Below are 22,933 nucleotides of genomic sequence, written 5' to 3'. Positions count from 1 at the left end.
AATGTTCAAAGTAATAGCCAGATAAGTTTAATGTGATTAAATATAATCAAGTTAAATATAGTTTAGCTAATAGGTGTTCAGGAAGGAAATGTATTGTTATGAACACGGGCCATTACAAAGTGATATGTTTTAAGAAAATATTTTAAGGTTAAAATTTGAGTAAGCAGAGAGGAAAGGGAAGGGAAATTCAGGTTAACACAGAAGGGAAAAAACCTTGTGGGAATAAAAAAGTACAACACAGGTAAGAGGGCAAATGCTGGTTAGGTGGAAATGGTAGAATGAGGTCAGAAAGGTAGGATGGGACCAAAGTTTGGAAGCAGAGTGGCTGGATGCAGGGTGAAGCCTCTATTGATTCTTGAAGAGTGATCACCACAGAAGCTCTCCCTGCAAATCAAGCACCAAGGGTCAGAAGTCATTTCTACACCCAACTGAGCATTGTCTAGGAGAACATTCCCCTGCAGAGTCCCATGGTTCAGAAACCAATGCTATCTTTTGTGATCTCTGATGTACTCAGAGGTGCTTTCTGTTCCTATGTCTTTCAGCAGACTCATTCGCTTCTGTCATTATAGAGGTGATCCTAAAGTACATCATGACTCACACCAACTTCACCATCTTCCACCCTTCAGTTTTTGTCCTACTGGGCATCCCTGGGTTGGAGGCTTATCATGTTTGGCTGTCAATACCCTTCTGCCTCATGTACATCACTGCGGTTCTGGGCAACAGTATCCTGATAGCAGTCATCATCACTGAGCGTAACCTTCATGAGCCCATGTACTTCTTCCTCTCCATACTGGCCATCACGGACATCCTGCTGTCCACCACTACTGTCCCCAAGGCCCTAGCCATCTTTTGGCTCCATGCTCATGACATTGCCTTTGATGCCTGTGTCACCCAAGTTTTCTTTGTCCACATGATGTTTGTGGGGGAGTCAGCCATCCTATTAGCCATGGCCTTTGACCGGTTTGTGGCCATCTGTATCCCTCTGCATTACAAGACAATGCTAACATGGCCTGTGGTGGGAAGGATTGCTGGGGCCATTGTCACCCGAAGTTTCTGTATCATCTTCCCAGTGATCTTCTTGCTGAATCGACTGCCTTTCTGCTGGACCAATGTCATCCCGCACTCCTACTGTGAGCATATTGGAGTGGCCCGCTTGGCCTGTGCTGACATCACCATTAACATCTGGTACGGCTTCTCAGTGCCCATTGTCATGGTCATCTTGGACGTGATCCTCATCGCGGTGTCATACTCACTGATCCTCCGAGCGGTGTTTCGTTTGCCCTCCCAGGATGCTCGGCACAAGGCCCTCAGCACCTGTGGTTCCCACCTCTGTGTCATCCTCATGTTTTATGTCCCCTCCTTCTTTACATTATTAACCCATCGCTTTGGACATAACATACCTCGACATGTCCATATCCTGTTAGCCAATCTTTATGTGGTGGTGCCACCGATGCTCAACCCCATTGTCTATGGTGTAAAGACTAAGCAGATCCAGGACGGGGTAGTCCACCGGTTCTTTGGTATTATGGCTTGGTGCTCTGCTTCCTCTCTGGGCTAATGGCTTCCTTTGACTCCTCACTCCCAGCTTTACCAAGGAAACTAGGTGTGAAGCACAAGATTTCCTGGACTGAGAGAGCTTTTCCTTCCCTTCCTCTCTCTCTTCCTTTTTCTTCATCTTCCTCCTGGGTTTTTCAGACACTCCAAGCCTCCTATCTCTGTACATCTATTGAATCTTGTGCAGATCTCAAAATGTATGTACTGAGTTATTATGGGTTTTTATTTGTACTCCTAATTGACTGTAAACTCTTTGAAATCAGAAGAGTATGTGTCACTCGTATTTGTATGCTCAGTACTTCACAAAATGCCTGGAACATAATAGATGTTTGAAAAATGAATGACAGCACATTTACCTCCTCAAAATTAGAAAGTGCATCTCTATTATGCACTGAATGATCAGCTAAATTAGTCCACAAACCCAGTGACTAGTAAACCATCTCCTTACAAAGGTAATTTGGCATCTTAGAGACAAATAAGCTGCTGACACAGCACAGTTCTTATTTCTCACACCTTTGCCATATCTCAGAGACCAGGGAATAACAAGGGTGGAGGAAACAGGGTAGTCTTGATATTCTCTTATACATGGCTTCTGGCTAACCTCAATATTAGGAATTATAGAGCATTGTTCCTGGCCAGGTTGGCAAAATTGGAGTAGTTTCTTGAAGTTACCGATCTTGACTCTAATTCTTTCATGCTTTTTCAGAAAAGGCCATATATACTCATTTCCTCAACCACAAACTGTGCTAATGGGTCCCCCATCTCTCTCTCCTTCCTAGAATTCTCGTTTGAGTTTCAGATACATAAAAATCCGCCTATCAACTGGGTCTCTATCCTGGATATAGACCCAGACTGGATCTATATCCTATCATCTCCAGGATATAGAACTACCATTCTTGGTAGCTTTTCTTATTGTTCCTTTTCTTAGAAACCAGATTATGATAATTGTATCAACTTCATTGAGCTGGAAACCCTGGGGAGTTACTCAACTTCTTCCTCTCTAGCCTGCTCCCCATGAATTGTTGTTACTGATATTGATTCTACTACTAAATAGATATCTGGGTAGTTTTTGGAGCTGTATCAGGATTCCAGTCCTGTCCCCATCATTTTCCAGCTGTGTGAACTTGTGAAATTTATTCAATGTTTTTAGTCCTCAATTTTTAAGTCTGTAAAATGAGAGTAGAAAGAGAAACTTGTGGGGTTGTTGAGAAGATTAAATGAAATAAACCATATATACAGCACTTATTTTTAGCTCATAGTAATAAGTATCTGAGAAATAGTTCACTAAGGCTACCAATATTATTAGGTTTCTTTTTAACACTGTTTTTACCCGTTACTTATATCCCCTATCATCTTTCACATCAGATATTACATTAGTTTTTAAATCGATTTCAATGTTTTTAATCTTTTACATTGTAACCTAAACTATAAATTGACCCAAAGTTAAGCATTCTAAAAGGCATGGCCAATCATACTACTTTATGTCAAATATTTTCAGTCAGTCTTCATTACTTACAGAAGTGTTTTCCACAGAATATTCTGTAGAAATAATAGGTATCATAATGGATGTTTTACAGAAAAGTTCCATAATCAAATAAGCATGAAAAATGCTGACACTGTGAGTCATGTACATGGCTATCCAAAAGAGGGCTAGAGTTTTCAGCCTTTCTCACACATTTGTGACCATAGATATTTGTATCCATGTTTATATAACTTCTTGTTTTTTTTTTTTTTATTTTATTTTTAATTTTATTTTATTTTTAAACTTTACATAATTGTAATAGTTTTGTCAAATATCAAAATGAATCCGCCACAGGCATACATGTGTTCCCCATCCTGAACCCTCCTCCCTCCTCCCTCCCCACACCATCCCTCTGGGTCGTCCCAGTGCACCAGCCCCAAGCATCCAGTATCGCACATCGAACCTGGACTGGCAACTCGTTTCTTACATGATATTCTACATGTTTCAATGTCACTCTCCCAAATCTTCCCACCCTCTCCCTCTCCCACAGAGTCCATAAGACTGTTCTATACATCAGTGTCTCTTTTGCTGTCTCGTACACCAGGTTATTGTTACCATCTTTCTAAATTCCATATATATGCGTTAGTATACTGTATTTATGTTTTTCCTTCTGGCTTACTTCACTCTGTATAATAGGCTCCAGTTTCATCCACCTCATTAGAACTGATTCAAATGTATTCTTTTTAATGGCTGAGTAATACTCCATTGTGTATATGTACCACTGCTTTCTTATCCATTCATCTGCTGATGGACATCTAGGTTGCTTCCATGTCCTGGCTATTATAAACAGTGCTGCGATGAACATTGGGGTACACGTGTCTCTTTCCCTTCTGGTTTCCTCAGTGTGTATGCCCAGCAGTGGGATTGCTGGATCATAAGGCAGTTCTATTTCCAGTTTTTTAAGGAATCTCCACACTGTTCTCCATAGTGGCTGTACTAGTTTGCATTCCCACCAACAGTGTAAGAGGGTTCCCTTTTCTCCACACCCTCTCCAGCACTTATTATTTGTAGACTTTTGGATCGCAGCCATTCTGACTGGTGTGAAATGGTACCTCATAGTGGTTTTGATTTGCATTTCTCTGATAATGAGTGATGTTGAGCATCTTTTCATGTGTTTGTTAGCCATCTGTATGTCTTCTTTGGAGAAATGTCTATTTAATTCTTTGGCCCATTTTTTGATTGGGTCATTTATTTTTCTGGGGTTGAGCTGTAGGAGTTGCTTGTATATTTTTGAGATTAGTTGTTTGTCAGTTGCTTCATTTGCTATTATTTTCTCCCATTCTGAAGGCTGTCTTTTCACCTTGCTAATAGTTTCCTTTGGTGTGCAGAAGCTTTTAAGGTTAATTAGGTCCCATTTGTTTATTTTTGCTTTTATTTCCAATATTCTGGGAGGTGGGTCATAGAGGATCCTGCTGTGATGTATGTCAGAGAGTGTTTTGCCTATGTTCTCCTCTAGGAGTTTTATAGTTTCTGGTCTTACGTTTAGATCTTTAATCCATTTTGAGTTTATTTTTGTGTATGGTGTTAGAAAGTGGTCTAGTTTCATTCTTTTACACGTGGTTGACCAGATTTCCCAGCACCACTTGTTAAAGAGATTGTCTTTAATCCATTGTATATTCTTGCCTCCTTTGTCAAAGATAAGGTGTCCATATGTGCGTGGATTTATCTCTGGGCTTTCTATTTTATTCCATTGATCTATATATCTGTCTTTGTGCCAGTACCATACTGTCTTGATAACTGTGGCTTTGTAGTAGAGCCTGAAGTCAGGTAGGTTGATTCCTCCAGTTCCATTCTTCTTTCTCAAGATCGCTTTGGCTATTCGAGGTTTTTTGTTTTTCCATACAAATTGTGAAATTATTTGTTCCAGCTCTGTGAAGAATACTGTTGGTAGCTTGATAGGGATTGCGTTGAATCTATAAATTGCTTTGGGTAGTATACTCATTTTCACTATATTGATTCTTCCAATCCATGAACATGGTATATTTCTCCATCTATTAGTGTCCTCTTTGATTTCTTTCACCAGTGTTTTATAGTTTTTTATATATAGGTCTTTAGTTTCTTTAGGTAGATATATTCCTAAGTATTTTATTCTTTCCGTTGCAATGGTGAATGGAATTGTTTCCTTAATTTCTCTCTCTGTTTTCTCATTATTAGTGTATAGGAATGCAAGGGATTTCTGTGTGTTGATTTTATATCCTGCAACTTTACTATAGTAATTGATTATTTCTAGTAATTTTCTGGTGGAATCTTTAGGGTTTTCTATGTAGAGGATCATGTCATCTGCAAATAGTGAGAGTTTTACTTCTTCTTTTCCAATTTGGATTCCTTTTATTTCTTTTTCTGCTCTGATTGCTGTGGCCAAAACTTCCAAAACTATGTTGAATAGTAATGGTGAAAGTGGGCACCCTTGTCTTGTTCCTGACTTTAGAGGAAATGCTTTCAATTTTTCACCATTGAGGATAATGTTTGCTGTGGGTTTGTCATCTATAGCTTTTATTATGTTGAGGTATGTTCCTTCTATTCCTGCTTTCTGGAGAGTTTTTATCATAAATGGATGTTGAATTTTGTCAAAGGCTTTTTCTGCATCTATTGAGATAATCATATGGTTTTTATTTTTCAATTTGTTAATGTGGTGTATTACATTGATTGATTTGCGGATATTGAAGAATCCTTGCATCCCTGGGATAAAGCCCACTTGATCATGGTGTATGATCTTTTTAATGTGTTGTTGGATTCTGATTGCTAGAATTTTGTTAAGGATTTTTGCATCTATGTTCATCAGTGATATCGGCCTGTAGTTTTCTTTTTTTGTGGCATCTTTGTCAGGTTTTGGTATTAGGGTGATGGTGGCCTCATAGAATGAGTTTGGAAGTTTACCTTCCTCAGCAATTTTTTGGAAGAGTTTGAGCAGGATAGGTGTCAGCTCTTCTCTAAATTTTTGGTAGAATTCAGCTGTGAAGCCATCTGGACCGGGGCTTTTGTTTGCTGGAAGATTTTTGATTACAGTTTCAATTTCCATGCTTGTGATGGGTCTGTTAAGATTTTCTATTTCTTCCTGGTCCAGTTTTGGAAAGTTGTACTTTTCTAAGAATTTGTCCATTTCTTCCACGTTGTCCATTTTATTGGCATATAATTGTTGATAGTAGTCTCTTATGATCCTTTGTATTTCTGTGTTGTCTGTTGTGATCTCTCCATTTTCGTTTCTAATTTTGTTGATTTGATTTTTCTCCCTTTGTTTCTTGATGAGTCTGGCTAATGGTTTGTCAATTTTATTTATCCTTTCAAAGAACCAGCTTTTGGTTTTGTTGATTTTTGCTATGGTCTCTTTTGTTTCTTTTGCATTTATTTCTGCTCTAATTTTTAAGATTTCTTTCCTTCTACTAACCCTGGGGTTCTTCATTTCTTCCTTTTCTAGTTGCTTTAGGTGTAGAGTTAGGTTATTTATTTGACTTTTTTCTTGTTTCTTGAGGTGTGCCTGTATTGCTATGAACTTTCCCCTTAGGACTGCTTTTACCGTGTCCCACAGGTTTTGGGTTGTTGTGTTTTCATTTTCATTCGTTTCTATGCAAATTTTGATTTCTTTTTTGATTTCTTCTGTGATTTGTTGGTTATTCAGCAGCGTGTTGTTCAGCCTCCATATGTTGGAATTTTTAATAGTTTTTCTCCTGTAATTGAGATCTAATCTTACTGCATTGTGGTCAGAAAAAATGCTTGGGATGATTTCTATTTTTTTGAATTTACCAAGGCTAGCTTTATGGCCCAGGATGTGATCTATCCTGGAGAAGGTTCCATGTGCGCTTGAGAAAAAGGTGAAATTCATTGTTTTGGGATGAAATGTCCTATATATATCAATTAGGTCTAACTGGTCTATTGTATCGTTTAAAGTTTGTGTTTCCTTGTTAATTTTCTGTTTAGTTGATCTATCCATAGGTGTGAGTGGGGTATTAAAGTCTCCCACTATTATTGTGTTATTGTTAATTTCTCCTTTCATACTTGTTAGCATTTGTCTTACGTACTGTGGTGCTCCCGTGTTGGGTGCATATATATTTATAATTGTTATATCTTCTTCTTGGATTGATCCTTTGATCATTATGTAGTGACCTTCTTTGTCTCTTTTCACAGCCTTTGTTTTAAAGTCTATTTTATCTGATATGAGTATTGCTACTCCTGCTTTCTTTTGGTCCCTATTTGCATGGAAAATCTTTTTCCAGCCCTTCACTTTCAGTCTGTATGTGTCCCCTGTTTTGAGGTGGGTCTCCTGTAGACAACATATGTAGGGGTCTTGTTTTTGTATCCATTCAGCCAGTCTTTGTCTTTTGGTTGGGGCATTCAACCCATTTACGTTTAAGGTAATTACTGATAAGTATGATCCTGTTGCCATTTACTTTATTGTTTTGGGTTCAAATTTATACACCGTTTTTGTGTTTCTTGTCTAGAGAATATCCTTTAGTATTTGTTGGAGAGCTGGTTTGGTGGTGCAGAATTCTCTCAGCTTTTGCTTGTCTGAAAAGCTTTTGATTTCTCCTTCATACTTGAATGAGATCCTTGCTGGGTACAATAATCTGGGCTGTAGGTTATTTTCTTTCATCATTTTAAGTATGTCTTGCCATTCCCTCCTGGCTTGAAGAGTTTCTATTGAAAGATCAGCTGTTATCCTTATGGGAATTCCCTTGTGTGTTATTTGTTGTTTTTCCCTTGCTGCTTTTAATATTTGTTCTTTGTGTTTGATCTTTGTTAATTTGATTAATATGTGTCTTGGGGTGTTTCTCCTTGGGTTTATCCTGTTTGGGACTCTCTGGGATTCTTGGACTTGGGTGATTATTTCCTTCCCCATTTTAGGGAAGTTTTCAACTATTATCTCCTCAAGTATTTTCTCATGGTCTTTCTTTTTGTCTTCTTCTTCTGGAACCCCTATTATTCGAATGTTGTAGCGTTTAATATTGTCCTGGAGGTCTCTGAGATTGTCCTCATTTCTTTTAATTCGTTTTTCTTTTATCCTCTCTGATTCATTTATTTCTACCATTCTATCTTCTAATTCACTAATCCTATCTTCTGCCTCTGTTATTCTACTATTTGTTGCCTCCAGAGTGTTTTTAATTTCATTTATTGCATTATTCATTATATATTGACTCTTTTTTATTTCTTCTAGGTCCTTGTTAAACCTTTCTAGCATCTTCTCAATCCTTGTCTCCAGGCTATTTATCTGTGATTCCATTTTAGTTTCAAGATTTTGGATCAATTTCACTATCATTATTCGGAATTCTTTATCAGGTAGATTCCCTATCTCTTCTTCTTTTGTTTGGTTTGGTGGGCATTTATCCTGTTCCTTTATCTGCTGAGTATTCCTCTGTCTCTTCATCTTGTTTAAATTGCTGAGTTTGGGGTGTCCTTTATGTATTCTGGCAGTTTGTGGAGTTCCCTTTATTGTGGCGTTTCCTCACTGTGTGTGGGTTTGTACAGGTGGCTTGTCAAGGTTTCCTGGTTAGGGAAGCTTGTGTCGGTGTTCTGGTGGATGGAGCTGTATTTCTTCTCTCTGGAGTGCAATGAAATGTCCAGTAGTGAGTTATGAGATGTCTATAGTTTTGGGGTGACTTTGGGCAGCCTGTATCCTGAAGCTCAGGGCTGTGTTCCTTTGTTGCTGGAGAATTTGCTTGGTATGTCTTGCCCTGGGACTTATTGGCCCTTGTGTGGTGCTTGGTTTCAGTGTTGGTATGGAGGCATTTGATGAGCTCCTGTCAATTAATGTTCCTTGGAGTCAGGAGTTCCCTGGAGTCAGGGTTTGGACTTAAGTCTCCTGCTTCCGGTTAGCGGTCTTATTTTTACAGTAGTTTCAAAACTTCTCCTTCTATACAGCACCATTGATAAAACGTCTACATTAAAGATGAAAAGTTTCTCTACGATGAGGGTCACTCAGAGAGGTTCACAGGGTTACATGGAGAAGAGAAGAGGGAGGAGGGAGTTAGAGGTGACCCAAATGAGATGAGGTGAATCAATAATGGAGAGAGTAGGGTAGCCAGTAGTCACTTCCTTATGTGCACTCCACAACTAGACCACTCAGAGATGTTCACGGAGTCATACAGAGAAGAGAAGAAGGAGGAAGGTGACAGAGGTGGCCAGAAGGATAAAAGGGGGGAATGAAAAGGAGGGAGACAGATCCAGCCAGTAATCAGTTCCCTAAGTGTTCTCCACCGTCTGGAACACACAGAAATTCACAGAGCTGGGTAGAGTAGAGGGGTTAGGGAGGAGACACAGGCGACCTGGTGGAGAAAAAGGAGAGTCTAAAGGGAGAGAGAGCAGTCAAGCCAGTATTCTTGCTCCCTAGTGAAAAATGGGTCCTGAAGATTGGGTTCTTAAAGGTACAAAATTGGTAACAAATACATAAAAGCAAGAATTAAAAATCTAGAGTAGAGTTTGGAATTTCAAAAATACGATGTTAAAGAAAAGAAGAAGGAAAAGAAAGAAAGAAAAAACGAACAAACAAAAACAAACAAGGTCGCGAAAATTGTAAAGAAAGTACAGGTACAAAATTGATAACTAATACCAAAAAGCAAAAATTAAAAATCTAGAGTAGAGTTTGGAATTTCAAAAATACAATGTTAAAAAAAAAAAAAAAGAAGAAGAAGAAAAATAAAGAGAGAAAACAGACAAACGAAAACAAACAATGTCACAAAAATTATAAAGAAAATACAGGTACAAAATTGATATTATTCAGATATACAATGTTATATAGAAGAAGAGAAAGAAACAAAGAAGAAGAAAAAAAGAAGTCACAGAAATTATATAAAAATAAACTATAGGTACAAAATTGATAACAAATACCAAAAAGCAAAAATTAAAAATCTAGAGTAGAGTTTAGAATTTCAAAAATACAATGTTAAAGAAAAGAAAAAAAAAAAAAAAACAAGGTCAAAAAATTATAAAATATATATATATATGAAGTTTGCTGAAGAAGAAAAAAATAGGGTCTTTTTTTTTTTTTTTTTTTTTGCAAAGTAATAGGTTATAAAAGTGAAAATTAAAGGAACAATAGAGGACTTAAAAAAATTTTTTTTAATTAAAAAAAAAAGAAGGAATGATCGTAAAAATAATAAAAATATATCTAGGACTTTCTTGGTGGTGTTGTGTGTTCAGTTCATTTTTGGCTAGTTCCTTGGTCAGACTTATATTTCTCAAGATCTATAGGCCCCTTCCTATGTAGTCCGTAGTAACCACAGGGTTTTGGTCTATTGCCTGTAGCTTCCAAGGCGTTTCCCTCTGTTATATCTTCTTCTGTTTGCTAGTCTCTTCAGTATCTGGTTTCCGCCCTGACACAAAGGGGATGGTGGAGGACACTTTTTTTTTTTTTTTTTTTAGGCTTACTTGTTCAGTCGCGCTGTGGGGAGGGAGGGAGGAATGCTGCAAACAAATAACACTGGCGTAGGCTCGCAGTGCCTCAGCCACCCTGGGTCTGCCCCTGCTCACGGCGCGTGTAGCCTCCCTGTCCACGCTGCTCGGGCTCTAGGTTGTTCCGCCGGGAACAATCCGAGGCTGGCCCTGGGCTGCATGCACCTCCCAGGTCCAAGCCGCTCAGGTTCAGGCACTCGGGTAGTCCTCAGAGGCGCAGACTCAGCTGGGCCTGCGTTTTGTGCTCTTCCCAGGTCCGAGCAGCTCAGGTGATGAGGTGTTTGGCGAGCGCCAATGCTGCGACTTACCGCCTCCCTGCCACTCGGTTTTCTGGTTGTAACACCGGCGCACCTTCTCAGGCAGATGTTGACCGTCCAGACCCCCAAGAAGTTTTAGTTAGCAAAGAAGCCCGCTTACAGTTTTATAGATAATGTCTCTCTGGGGCTGCGATTGCCCCCTTCCGGCTCTGGCTGCCTGTCACCGGAGGGGGAAGGTCTGCAGCCGGCTATCTCTGTTCAGTCCTTTGTTCCGTGCGCGGGCCTGGCGGTTTTAGGTTAGGACTGGCTTTTCGCGTGGTAGATATCCCACAGTCTGGTTTGCTAGCCCAAATTATTTCGCTCAGATAGTGCTCAGGGTATTCAGGCCAGATTCTTACTCTCAGCGATGCAGCCCGCGCCGCGCCTCCCTGCCCAGCCCCCGCTTGCTAATGGCGGATGCAGGCGTCTGTGCTGCTTCTCCGCTGGGGGAGTTACCTTAGGGCTCGAAATCTGCAAGTTTTAATTGTTTATTTATTTTTCTCCCTGTTATGTTGCCCTCTGTGCTTCCAAAGCTCGGCACAGATTCGGCAGTGAGAAGGTTTCCTGGTGTTTGGAAACTTCTCTCTTTTTAAGATTCCCTTCCCGGGACGGAGCTCCGTCCCTCCCTCTTTTGTCTCTTTTTTTTGTCTTTAATATTTTTTCCTACCTCCTTTCGAAGAGTTGGGTTGCTTTTCTGGGTGCCTGATGTCCTCTGCCGGCATTCAGAAGTTGTTTTGTGGAATTTACTCGACGTTTAAATGCTCTTTTGATGAATTTGTAGGGGAGAAAGTGTTCTCCCCGTCCTACTCCTCCGCCATCTTGGCTCCTCCCTCCTATATAACTTCTTGATAGCACATCAATTTACACTGGTAAAGTAATCTAGTGTTCGATCAGCCACAATTTGGAAGTCATAGGACCATAGAGTAATATCTAGACTAGTTCAGTTCAGTTCATTCGCTCAGTTGTATCCGACTCTTCGCGACCCCATGAATTGCAGCATGCCAGGCCTCCCTGTCCATCACCAACTCCTTGAGTTCACTCAGACTCACGTCCATCGAGTCAGTGATGCCATCCAGCCATCTCATCCTCTGTCGTCCCCTTCTCCTCCTGCCCCCAATCCCTCCCAGCATCAGAGTCTTTTCCAATGAGTCAACTCTTCACATGAGGTGGCCAAAGTACTGGAGTTTCAGCTTCAGCATCATTCCCTCCAAAGAAATCCCAGGGCTGATCTCCTTCAGAATGGACTGGTTGGATCTCCTTGCAGTCCAAGGGACTCTCAAGAGTCTTCTCCAACACCACAGTTCAAAAGCATCAATTCTTCGGCGCTCAGCCTTCTTCACAGTCCAACTCTCACATCCATACATGACCACTGGAAAAACCATAGCCTTGACTAGACGAACCTTTGTTGGCAAAGTAATGTCTCTGCTTTTGAATATGCTATCTAGGTTGGCCATAACTTTTCTTCCAAGGAGTAAGCGTCTTTTAATGTCATGGCTGCAGTCACCATCTGCAGTGATTTTGGAGCCCAAAAAAATAAAGTCTGACACTGTTTCCACTGTTTCCCCATCTATTTCCCATGAAGTGATGGGACCGGATGCCATGATCTTCGTTTTCTGAATGTTGAGCTTTAAGCCAACTTTTTGACTCTCCACTTTCACTTTCATCAAGAGGCTTTTGAGTTCCTCTTCACTTTCTGCCATAAGGGTGGTGTCATCTGCATATCTGAGGTTATTGATATTTCTCCTGGCACTCTTGATTCCAGTTTGTGTTTCTTCCAGTCCAGCGTTTCTCATGATGTACTCTGCATCTAAGTTAAATAAGCAGGGTGACAATATACAGCCTTGACGTACTCCTTTTCCTATTTGGAACCAGTCTGTTGTTCCATGTCCAGTTCTAACTGTTGCTTCCTGACCTGCATACAGATTTCTGAAGAGGCAGGTCAGGTGGTCTGGTATTCCCATCTCTTTCAGAATTTTCCACAGTTTATTGTGATCCACACAGTCAAAGACTTTGGAATAGTCAATAAAGCAGAAATAAATGTTTTTCTGGAACTCTCTTGCTTTTTCCATGATCCAGCAGATGTTGGCAATTTGATTTCTGAAATATCTAGACTAAGCATTAATTTAATAATCTAGCCCTGATTTACTTTTCTATCATTACCTCAAAACACATCACCATGTAGTAGTACATTAATACATAATATTAATGATAATAATAATTATAACAAAAGCTAATGTTTAGTAGGAGATCACTGTATGCTAGGAACCATGTTAAGTGCTCTGCTGCATTAACTCATTTAATCCTCATACAACCTCATGAGATAGTACTGTTGCTACCTCTGTTTTATACATGGGGCACCAAAAGCTCAGCTAGGATAAATAATCAAGACCACACAGCTGGCAAATTATAGGGCCCTAATGTCAACTCCTCTTTGAAGTCTTTGCCAATCTCCCCCAACTCAGAGGTGATCATCTTGTTTTCTGGGTCTCACAGCAATTTTATTTATGATTTCAGCTCATTATTAATCACTCTATGAAACCACAAGAACTTGAGTTCTGTGAGGACAGAGAATTTGTCTCATTCATTATTATGGTTCTCGAATCTGGCATAGAAGTCAATGTGTATATTAATGGATTGATTAATTTAAAATATTGGTGAGGTCGTTGACCTTTGGACCTTTCATTATTAAGTAGTATCTAATTTTATGACTGAGAATCATTTGGACATACACACACACTTCTTAGCTCCTCCTGACCTACTATTTCTTCTATATCCCCACAGGTTTCTATGTTCATTGAGGTCCAGTAATATAGGCAGGGCTTTAACATTTTGTGTACTGACTAGCAGCAGTTATATCCATTAGTCCACTCTGTGTCTGGATGTTAGCCAGAGAAATGGAATTGTTAGCAGGTGGAGTTTGGACAGACTGCTGTAGCTAGGAATAGATTACCCACCCTCTTTGGTCAGTGACCTCTGGAGACTAGTCCTAAGGGGATCTGCTTTGTCCAATTAAATGAGGTGCTCCCTAAAGACTTAGTAGGGTAGAAACTCTTTCCTTGTCTAAGGGATTCCTGCAGCTGCGGTATAAATACTGTCCTATTTCACTCCACAGTCTGCATCTGGCATCTCCTTTCATGTGTTGGGGAAGCATGCATGAAACTAGGGTAAGTTTCTGGGAAGGGAATAAATATTTGTCTCATAGGATTTTTAGGTTTTCCTGGAATAAAATCCAATAAACTGTTGATCCAGACACTGTCTTCTCAGGCGCTCTGTATAAAGTAGTATAAATATACACTATTCAGAAGTGTGTATATTTTGACATATTGAACTGCTGAAAACATTTTTGGTACATGGTGCTGGGACTACAGCTAAATTCCCCGCCCCCCACCCCAGAATATTACAGTAGTATAAAAAATAGTGGAACATTGAAAAGTAGGTATAGTAAAACTCACAACTTAGTGTAAGTTGAAATATTTATATGAAAACTAGAATGTACTACAATTTTACTGGTTTTAACTGTAGCCTACCAGACTCCACTCTCCCTGGAGTTCTCCAGACAAGAATACTGGAGTGGGTATCCATTCCCTTCTCCAGGGGATCATCCCAACTCAGGGACTGAACCTGGGTCTCCTGCATTGCAGACAGATTCTTTACCATCTGAGCCACCAGGGAAGCCCAGAATAGAAGAAACTCAAATAATATTTTTCAAAATAAAATTATGGAAACATTTAACCATTAAAACCACAGAAAACATGTACAGGTGGCCCTGAAAAGCACAGGTTTGAACTGCACAGGTCCACTCATATGCAGATTTTTTTTCAATAGTAAATACTACAATACAAAACCATCCATGGTTGGTTGAATCCATGGATGTTGTTTAGTCACTAAGTTGTGTCTGACTCTTTTGCCAGCCCATGGACTATAGCCCCTCAAGTTCCTCTGCCCATGGGATTCTCCAGGAAAGAATACTGGAGTGGGTTGCCATTTCCTTCTCCAATAGGGAGGGTCCACTGTAAAGTTACATACAGATTTTCTACTATTTGGTAGGTTGATGCACATAATGCTTGCATTGTTCAAAGGTCAGCTCTATGTAGGGACTCCCATTTTTCCTTTTGTCTTGGGTTCCAATGTGGTTGAGTACAGCATTATCAGTCCAATCTTTATTTAAAATTCTGATGTTTTATTCATTGTGATAGTTCATATAATTTTTATTAAAAAAATTAAAACCATGGGTTCTGAAAAGGCTCAATTACAGAAAAGTCCTGAGATTCTGAATCAAAGTGCGTACCTTTAATCAACACCTGCAAACTTCGTGCTGTGCTGGCTGAGGCCAAAGGTCAATGTTTCTACACAATTATTGGAGGGAGGAGCACACTACCCAATCCATCCTGGTATTGTAAGAAGCCCCTCTCAGGGTAAAGTTCTTAGATGCACAAAGACAGGCGTTGGTACTAAAACTGAAGACCTCATGTGCTTGAGAATCTTCACAGCTTCTGTTGGACATAGTTCCTTTTTAGGAATGAAAAAAAATTCTCCCATTTTTGAGCCATTCTTTTATGCCATTCTACGAAATTTCATGTAACTTGAGGGCTTCTCTGGAAGCTCAGGCAGTAAAGAATCTGCCTGCAATGAGGGAGACCTGGGTTTAATCCCTGGGTCAGAAAAACCCACTCCAGTATTTTTGCCTGGAGAATCCCAGGGATGGGGGAGTCTGGTGGGCTGCCGTTTATGGGGTCGCACAGAGTTGGACACGACTGAAGTGACTTAGCAGCAGCAGGGCTTCTCTGGAAGCTCAGACAGTAAAGAATCTGCCTGCAATGAGGGAGACCTGGGTTTAATCCCTGGGTCAGAAAGACCCACGCCAGTATTCTTGCCTGGGGAATTCCATTGACAGAGGAGCCTGGCAGGCTGCAGTCTATGGGGTCACAGAAGAGTCATATACTAATGAGCGACTTTCACTTTTCACTTTATGTCAATTCTACGAAATTGCATGTAACTTTATAAATATTTTTAATGATATGGTTTTCTAAATATTTAATGTTCTGCTAATTTGATTTTGAATTGTAAGTGTCAAGTATTCTCTTTTGGGTATTTTTATGTTTTATTAGACGTGGTTATAAAGGAAAAATTGTATGTTTTTAGAATGTTTTTATGAGTAAATTTAATGTACTGAAAATAAAAATTAAAAAAGATTGTTTTAAAGTATTTATCTAGCTTACTGATTTTTGGATACCCTAGTACATTTTGCAAATTTTTGGATACCCTAGTAAAATTACCCTCCACTTACCATGGGTTGCCATTTCCTTCTCCAATAGGTAGGGTCCACTGTAAAGTTACATACAGATTTTCTGCTATTTGGTAGGTTGGTGCACCTAATGCCTGAGTTGTTCAAAGGTCAGCTCTACATAGGGGCTCCCATTTTTCCTTTTGTCTTGGGTTCCAATGTGGTTCAGTGCACCTTTCCTGTACTGAACCTCACCTTAATCCTGGCCTTAGGAGAGTCAACATCTGGAGGGCAGAGCAGAGAGTTATAAAGAAATGGAACCCTGGTTGATATCTTGAATCTTTACATAAATCTGATACTAGAAACATACTTTTCAATTTCAGGAACAGACATTTCCCTTTGTGCTTGCTCAAGCCAAATCGGGGTTGGATTTTCTCTTAATTATAACATAAAGTGTCTTATTAATAAACAGTAAAAAAATCTTATGTATTTTAATCTTCAATTTGCTTTTTCACTTAACTATATGCATGGTTAATTTTTGTTGTTCAGTCACAAAGAGTCATGTATGACTCTTTGTGATCCCATGGACTGCAGCATGCCAGGCTTCCTTGTCCTTCACTATCTTCTGAAGTTCGTGCAAACTCATGTCCATTGAGTCTGTGATGCTATCTAAATATCTCATCCTCTGTCACCCCTTTCTCTTCCTATCCTCTATCTTTTTCAGCATCAGGGTTTTTTTTTTTTTTTTTTTTAAATGAGTCAGCTCTTTGCATCAGGTTGTCAAAGTACTGGACCTTCAGCTTCAGCATCAGTCCTTCCAATGAATATTCAGGATTTATTTTGTTTAGGATTGACTGGTTTGCTCTCCTTGCAGTCCAAGGGATTCTCGAGTCTTCTTCAGCACCACAGTTTGAAAGCATCAATTCTACTCCTTTTCAAAAAATGGAAACAAGACATTTCACTGTAATAAGTGTACCGTTATTCATTTATTGTCCTATTGATGAACATGGAAGTTGTAAAAAATTTTTTTACTATTGCCATGGTGTAGCAGTGAATATTCTTATAGATATATCTATATGTTTTCATGTGGAACCACCAGCTCTGGGGGCTGATCATTTATTTTTATGTTTTCCAATCAATACAAAACTACTATATTTTAATATGATACTGATTTTCATTTTTTTACCTTTGAACATTTGTTCATATATATATTGGCCATTTGTTTTTCTTCTAGTCTGAATTGCCTATTTTGATTCTTTGCACATTTCCTATTTTTTCTTATTCATTTACGCCGACGTTTAGTATTCACGGGCTTCCCTTGTGGCTCAGATGATAAAGAATCTGCCTCCAATATAGGAGACTTGGGTTTGATCCCTGGGTCAGGAAGATCTCCTGGAAAAGGAAATGGCAACCCACTCCAGCATTCATGCCTCGGAAATCCCATGGACAGAGGAGCCTGGCAGACTACAGTTCATGGTGTCGCAAAGAGTTGGACACAACTGAACGACTAACACTTTGGTATTTAAGCATGTTAACTTTTAGTGTATTACATGCTTTGTAACTTTTTTCCTTAGGACTTTTATTTATGTTTGACTACATTTTTGCATAATTAAATTGTTCAATTGTCAATGCTTATGAAATACGGTTTTATTATCTCGGGAAGAGCTTTCCAACTTCCCAGACATTTTCTTTTAATTTTTTTCTTAAGGTCTTAATTTTAATTCTTAACATTTTTGTAGTTTTTAAAACAAGTACATCTTTAATTTATTTGGAATTTCTGTTTTTTACTGAGATGGGAACTGATTTTATTTCCTTAACAGCAATAACGTAGTCCAACAGCCCAATACCATTAATTGAATAGGTCTTCCTTTCTTCACTAAGTTAAAATGCTACTTTGTCATAGTCCCTCCACTCCCTTTGGTTTCTCCTGTGTGCAGGATCTTGGTTCCCTGACCAGGGATAGAACACATTCCCCCTGAAGTGGAGGGGTGGAGTCTTAACCATTTGACCGCCAGGAAGTCCCAACTTTATCACATTTGAAATTCCAAATATAGGCATTTCTAGTCTCTTTATTAAGCAGTACTCATTCGCTTAATAACAGTAACTAGTGTTTAGTTTTTCTATGCCAGGCAGTTTACAGAAAGTATTTAATTTAATCCTTGCAAAATAAGAATGAATAGTTCATTTCACAAATATGGATACATTTTTGAGATGTGAAAAACCTGTTCTTTGTTAATAATCAGAAAGTTGGAAAAAAAATCAGAATTTGAACCTGAGGAAGGTTTCCCAGATGATAAATATTTAAACTTTGCTTGAGCAAAGCTATGAAGATTGGAAAATTCAGATTTTGTGTGGAGAATAGATTATGGTCTAATTCAGCTGTGCTAGAGTGCATAAAGGGGACTGAAGCTAGAGAAGAGAGTAACAGCAGGATTGTGGAAGGCTTTGCATGCTAATCATTATATAGCTTTTTACAAAGATGGAGTCAAAGGTGAAGAAGGAAGCCTCTGCCTCTTCCAAAACTGAAGCCAAAGCAAAGGCGTTGAAGGCTAAGAAAGCAGGGCTAAAAGAAGTCCACAGCCACACACACACACACACACACACAAGATCCAGACATCACCCATTTTCTGATGACCCAAAACACTGAGTCTCTGGAGGCAGCCTCAGGAGAACACCTGTAAGGGGAAGCAAGCTTTATCACTATGCCATCATCAAGTTCTCTCTCACTACTGAGTCAGTCATGAAGAATATAGAAGAACATAACACACTTGTGTTCATTGTGAATATCAAGGCCAACACATGCCAGGTCAGACAGGCTGTGAAGAAGCTCTATGACACCGAAGCGGCCAAAGTGAATACCCTGATCTGGCTTGATGGAGAGAAGACATATGTTCTACTGACTCCTGACTATGGTGCGTTGGATGTTGCCAATAAAATTGGGATCATCTAAACCTAGTCCAGCTAGCTAATTCCAAACATATATATTTAAACATTGTATTTAGATTATCTATCTATTTAAATCTATATATCTATGTATATTGTTGTTGTTCAGTCACTGAATTGTGTCTGACTCTGTGACCCTATGGACTGCAGCATGCCAGACTCCCTTCTTTTACTCTCTCCTGGAGTTTGCTCAAATCCATGTCCTTCGAGTCAATGATGTTATCGAACCATCTCATCCTCTGCTGCCCGCTCCTCCCTTTGCCTTCAGTATTTCCTAGCTTCAAGGTCTTTTCCAGTGAGTCAGATCTTCACATCATGTGCCCAAAGTATTGGAGCTTCAGCATCAGTCCTTCCAATGAATAGTCAGGGTTGATTTCCTTTAAGATTGACTGGTTTGATCTTGCAGTCCAAGGGACTCTCAAGAGTCTTCTCTAGCCCCATAATTCAAATGCATCAGTTCTTTAGCACTCAGTCTTGTTTACGGTCCAGCTCTCACATCTGTACATGACTACTGGTAAAACTATAGCTTTGGCTCTTTGGGTGGACCTTTATTGGCAAGGAGATGTACTGCTTTTTAATATGCTGTTTAGGTTTGCCAAAGCTTTCCTTCCAGAGAGTAAGCATCTTTTAATTTCATGGCTGCAGTCACCATCTGCAGTGGTTTTGGAGCCCAAGAAAAGAAACTTTATCACTGCTTCTACTTTTCCCCCTTCTTTTTGCCTTGAAGTGATGATGCCATGCTTCATTTTTTTGAATGTTGAGTTTTAAGCCAGCTTTTTCACTTTCCTCTTTCACCCTCATCAAGAGGCTCTTTAGTTCCTCTTCACTTTCTGCTGTTAGAGTGGTATCATCTGCATATCTGAGGTTGTTGATATTTTTCCTCACAATCTTGATTCCAGCTTGTGATTCATCCAGTCTGGCATTTTGCATGATGTTCTCTGCGTGTAAGTTAAATAAGCAGGGTGACAATATACTGATGTTGGCAATTTGATCTCTGATTCCTCTGCCTTTTCTAAATCCACCCTGTACATCTGGAAGTTCTTAGTTTGCATACTGTTGAAGCCTAGCTTGAAGTATTTTGAGCATCATTTACTAGCATGTGAAATGAGAGCAATCCCTTTCATTGAGATTGGAATGAAAACTGACCCTTTTGAGTCCTGTGGCCATTGCTGAGTTTTCCAAATTTGCTGGCATATTGAGTGCAGCATTTCAACACCATCATCTTTTAGGGTTTTAAATAGTTCAGCTGGAATTTCCTCACCTCCACTAGCTCTGTTTGTACTAATGCTTCCTAAGGCCCACTTGACTTCACACTCTAGGATGTCTGGTTCTAGGTGAGTGACTACACCATCATAGTTATTCAGATCACTAAGACTTTTTTTGTATAGTTCTGTGTATTCTTTCCTCCTTTTCTTAATCTCCTCTGTTAGATCCTTATTGTTTCTGTCCTTTATCATGCCCATCCTTGCATGAAATGTTCGCTTGATATCTATAATTTTCTTTAAGAGAAAAAAAAATGTGTGTGTGTATATATATATACAGGGAAAGTATATATATGTATAATATGGTGGCTCAGCTGCTAAAGAATCCACCTGCAATGTGGGAGACCTGAGTTTGACCCCTGCATTGGGAAGATCCCCTGGACAAGGTAATGGCTACCCAGTCTAGTATTCCGGCCTGGAGAATTCCATGGACTGTATAGTTCATGGGGTTGCAAGAAGTCATACACAACTAAGTGACTTTCACTTTGATATATATATATATATATATATATATATATATATATATTATATAATTATGTAAGGGTTGTAAGAGGAAACATAGAAATATTTTTTTTGTTTGTTTTCTTTTGAGCATACCACCCAGGCTGCAGTACAGCTGATGGCTGTGGAGAGGTTGAGGTTGGGAAGCTAGGGGAAGAAGAGACTAGATTAGTTATGAAGCTATTGCAACAGAATGGGTGAAGGATGGCCAAAGCCTGAGTAGAAGCATGTAAGTGAGAATGGTAAGTTATGTCTGTATTCTAGACATTGCTGAGTTGTGATCAGGAACCTATGTCTATATTTATGTTTGCAGTGCTAGGCTAGGAAGTGAAAGCCTAACATTATATATGCTAAGTCAAGGCATTAGTGATTGATTTCATTATCTAATGTTTAACTTTAGTGAAACTTATGGCTGATTCTACTCAATGACTCCAAATTTCTGTGGTCTTCATAGACAGACTCCAAAAGCAGGCATGTTTGGTGCTAACCTCACCACCTTCCACCTCATTGTGTTTGTTCTACTTGGCATACCAGGACTGGAGAACTACCACACCTGGCTCTCCATCCTCTTCTGCCTGATGTACATCACTGCGGTCTTGGGAAATGGAGCCCTTATCTTTGTTGTCCTCAATGAATGCACTCTCCATGAACCCTACATATGTCTTCCTATCCATGCTGCCTGGAACTGACATTCTGCTGTCCACCACCACTGTGCCCAAGGCTCTTGCTATCTTCTGGTTCCATGCTGGGGAGATTGCCTTTGATGCCTGCATCACTCAGATGTTTTTCATCCACATTGCCTTTGTAACTGAGTCAGGAATCCTTCTGGCCATGGCATTTGACTGCTACATGGCCATTTGTACTCCTTTGAGGTACACAGCCATCTTAACCCCTCAGTTCAGTTCACTTGCTCAGTCGTGTCTGACTCTTTGTGACCCCATGGACTGCAGTGCATCAGGCCTCCCTGTCCATCACCAACTCCCAGAGCTTGCTCAAACTCATGTCTATCGAGTCAGTGATGCCATTCAACCATCTCATCTTAACTCTTACTGCAATCATAAAAATGAACCTGGAAATCTGGGGATGGAACCCTGGGGCCATTTTCCCTATCATATTCTTGCTGAAGAGGCTGCCACATTGTTGAACCAATGTCATCGCCCACTCATACTGTGAACTCATTGGGGTAGCCAAACTGGCCTGTGGCTGGCATCACCGTCAATATCCAGTATGGCTTCTCAGTGCCAATGGCATCAGTTTTGGCAGATGTTACACTCATTGGTGTTTCCTACACTTTGATCCTCCAAACTGTGTTTAGACTTCCTTCCCAGGAAGCCTGACACAAGGCTGTCAATACTTGCGGTTCCCATATTGGATTCATTCTCCTTTTTTTCATCCCATCCTTTTTCATTTTCCTTACTTATTGCTTTGGCAAGAACATTCCCCACCATATCCACATCCTTCTGGTAAATCTCTATGTGTTAATTCCCCGCATGCTTAATCCCATCATCTGTGGAAGAAAGACCAAGGAAATCAGGGACAGTGTGGCTCACATGCCATCTGTTGTGGGGAAGTCTTGAGAAAGCTCATGGCTCCTTTGCAGTTTTCAAAGCAACAGGAAAAAAGAGAACTTACCAAGTTCTCAAATTTAGACGCTGTAGTGTGTTGCAGAAGAATGTACATGGGCTTTGACATAAAATGCATCTGGATTTAAATCCTGGCTTCCTTACTTTCTGGTTTTTGACGATGGGTAGATTCCCACTTTTTGGCAATTTAGTCCTAACCTATAAAATGAAACATTGTACCTAGGCTCTAAGGCTTAAATTAAATATGTAAACAACATGATACATTGCTTAGCATTTAGTGGACTCTCAGTGTTAGCTATAATTCTAACTTGAAGTTTGTTGGCTGAGGAAGATTTTTTAGATTTCATGTATATGAGATTTCCAGTGTTTCCAGAGGCTCCTCTACCTCCTGCTTACCTTCCAAGAACATTATCACCTCCAACACCACTGCCATCATAACCACAAGTTTATTTTACAAATCAAATTATATAATGAATATAAAAGAGTGTTTTAAAAATTATACTGTTGGGTTATGCAGGTTCCTTTAAAAACTAAGAATACAGCTACCATACAACCCTGCAATCCGACTCCTAGGCATATATCTACAGAAAAACATGATTTGAAAGGATACATGCAGCCTCATGTTCATTGCAGCAATGCTTACCATAGCCAAGGCGTGGGAACAA

The 22,933-nt window shown here is 39.7% G+C and overlaps 1 protein-coding gene and 1 pseudogene across 1 annotated transcript; both read left to right on the top strand.

Annotated features, from left to right (window-relative positions):
- Positions 1–580: 580 nt before the first annotated feature.
- LOC113904834 (olfactory receptor 52B2) lies at positions 581–2,062 on the top strand. The gene has a single exon (XM_027561922.1). The coding sequence runs from the start codon at positions 590–592 to the stop codon at positions 1,556–1,558; it is 969 nt and encodes a 322-aa protein (XP_027417723.1). The 5' UTR covers positions 581–589; the 3' UTR covers positions 1,559–2,062.
- A 19,096-nt stretch (positions 2,063–21,158) lies between these two features.
- LOC113904833 lies at positions 21,159–22,262 on the top strand (annotated as a pseudogene).
- Positions 22,263–22,933: the final 671 nt, after the last annotated feature.

This window comes from Bos indicus x Bos taurus, chromosome 15, assembly GCF_003369695.1.
Source record: "Bos indicus x Bos taurus breed Angus x Brahman F1 hybrid chromosome 15, Bos_hybrid_MaternalHap_v2.0, whole genome shotgun sequence".
NCBI classification, from domain to species: domain Eukaryota; kingdom Metazoa; phylum Chordata; class Mammalia; order Artiodactyla; family Bovidae; genus Bos; species Bos indicus x Bos taurus.
This window is presented reverse-complemented; position numbering and strand designations above follow the sequence as displayed.

What these genes read in the sequence shown, in the direction of transcription:
- LOC113904834 (XM_027561922.1), top strand. Translation starts at nt 590, where the DNA reads ATGACTCACACCAACTTCACCATCTTCCACCCTTCAGTTTTTGTCCTA.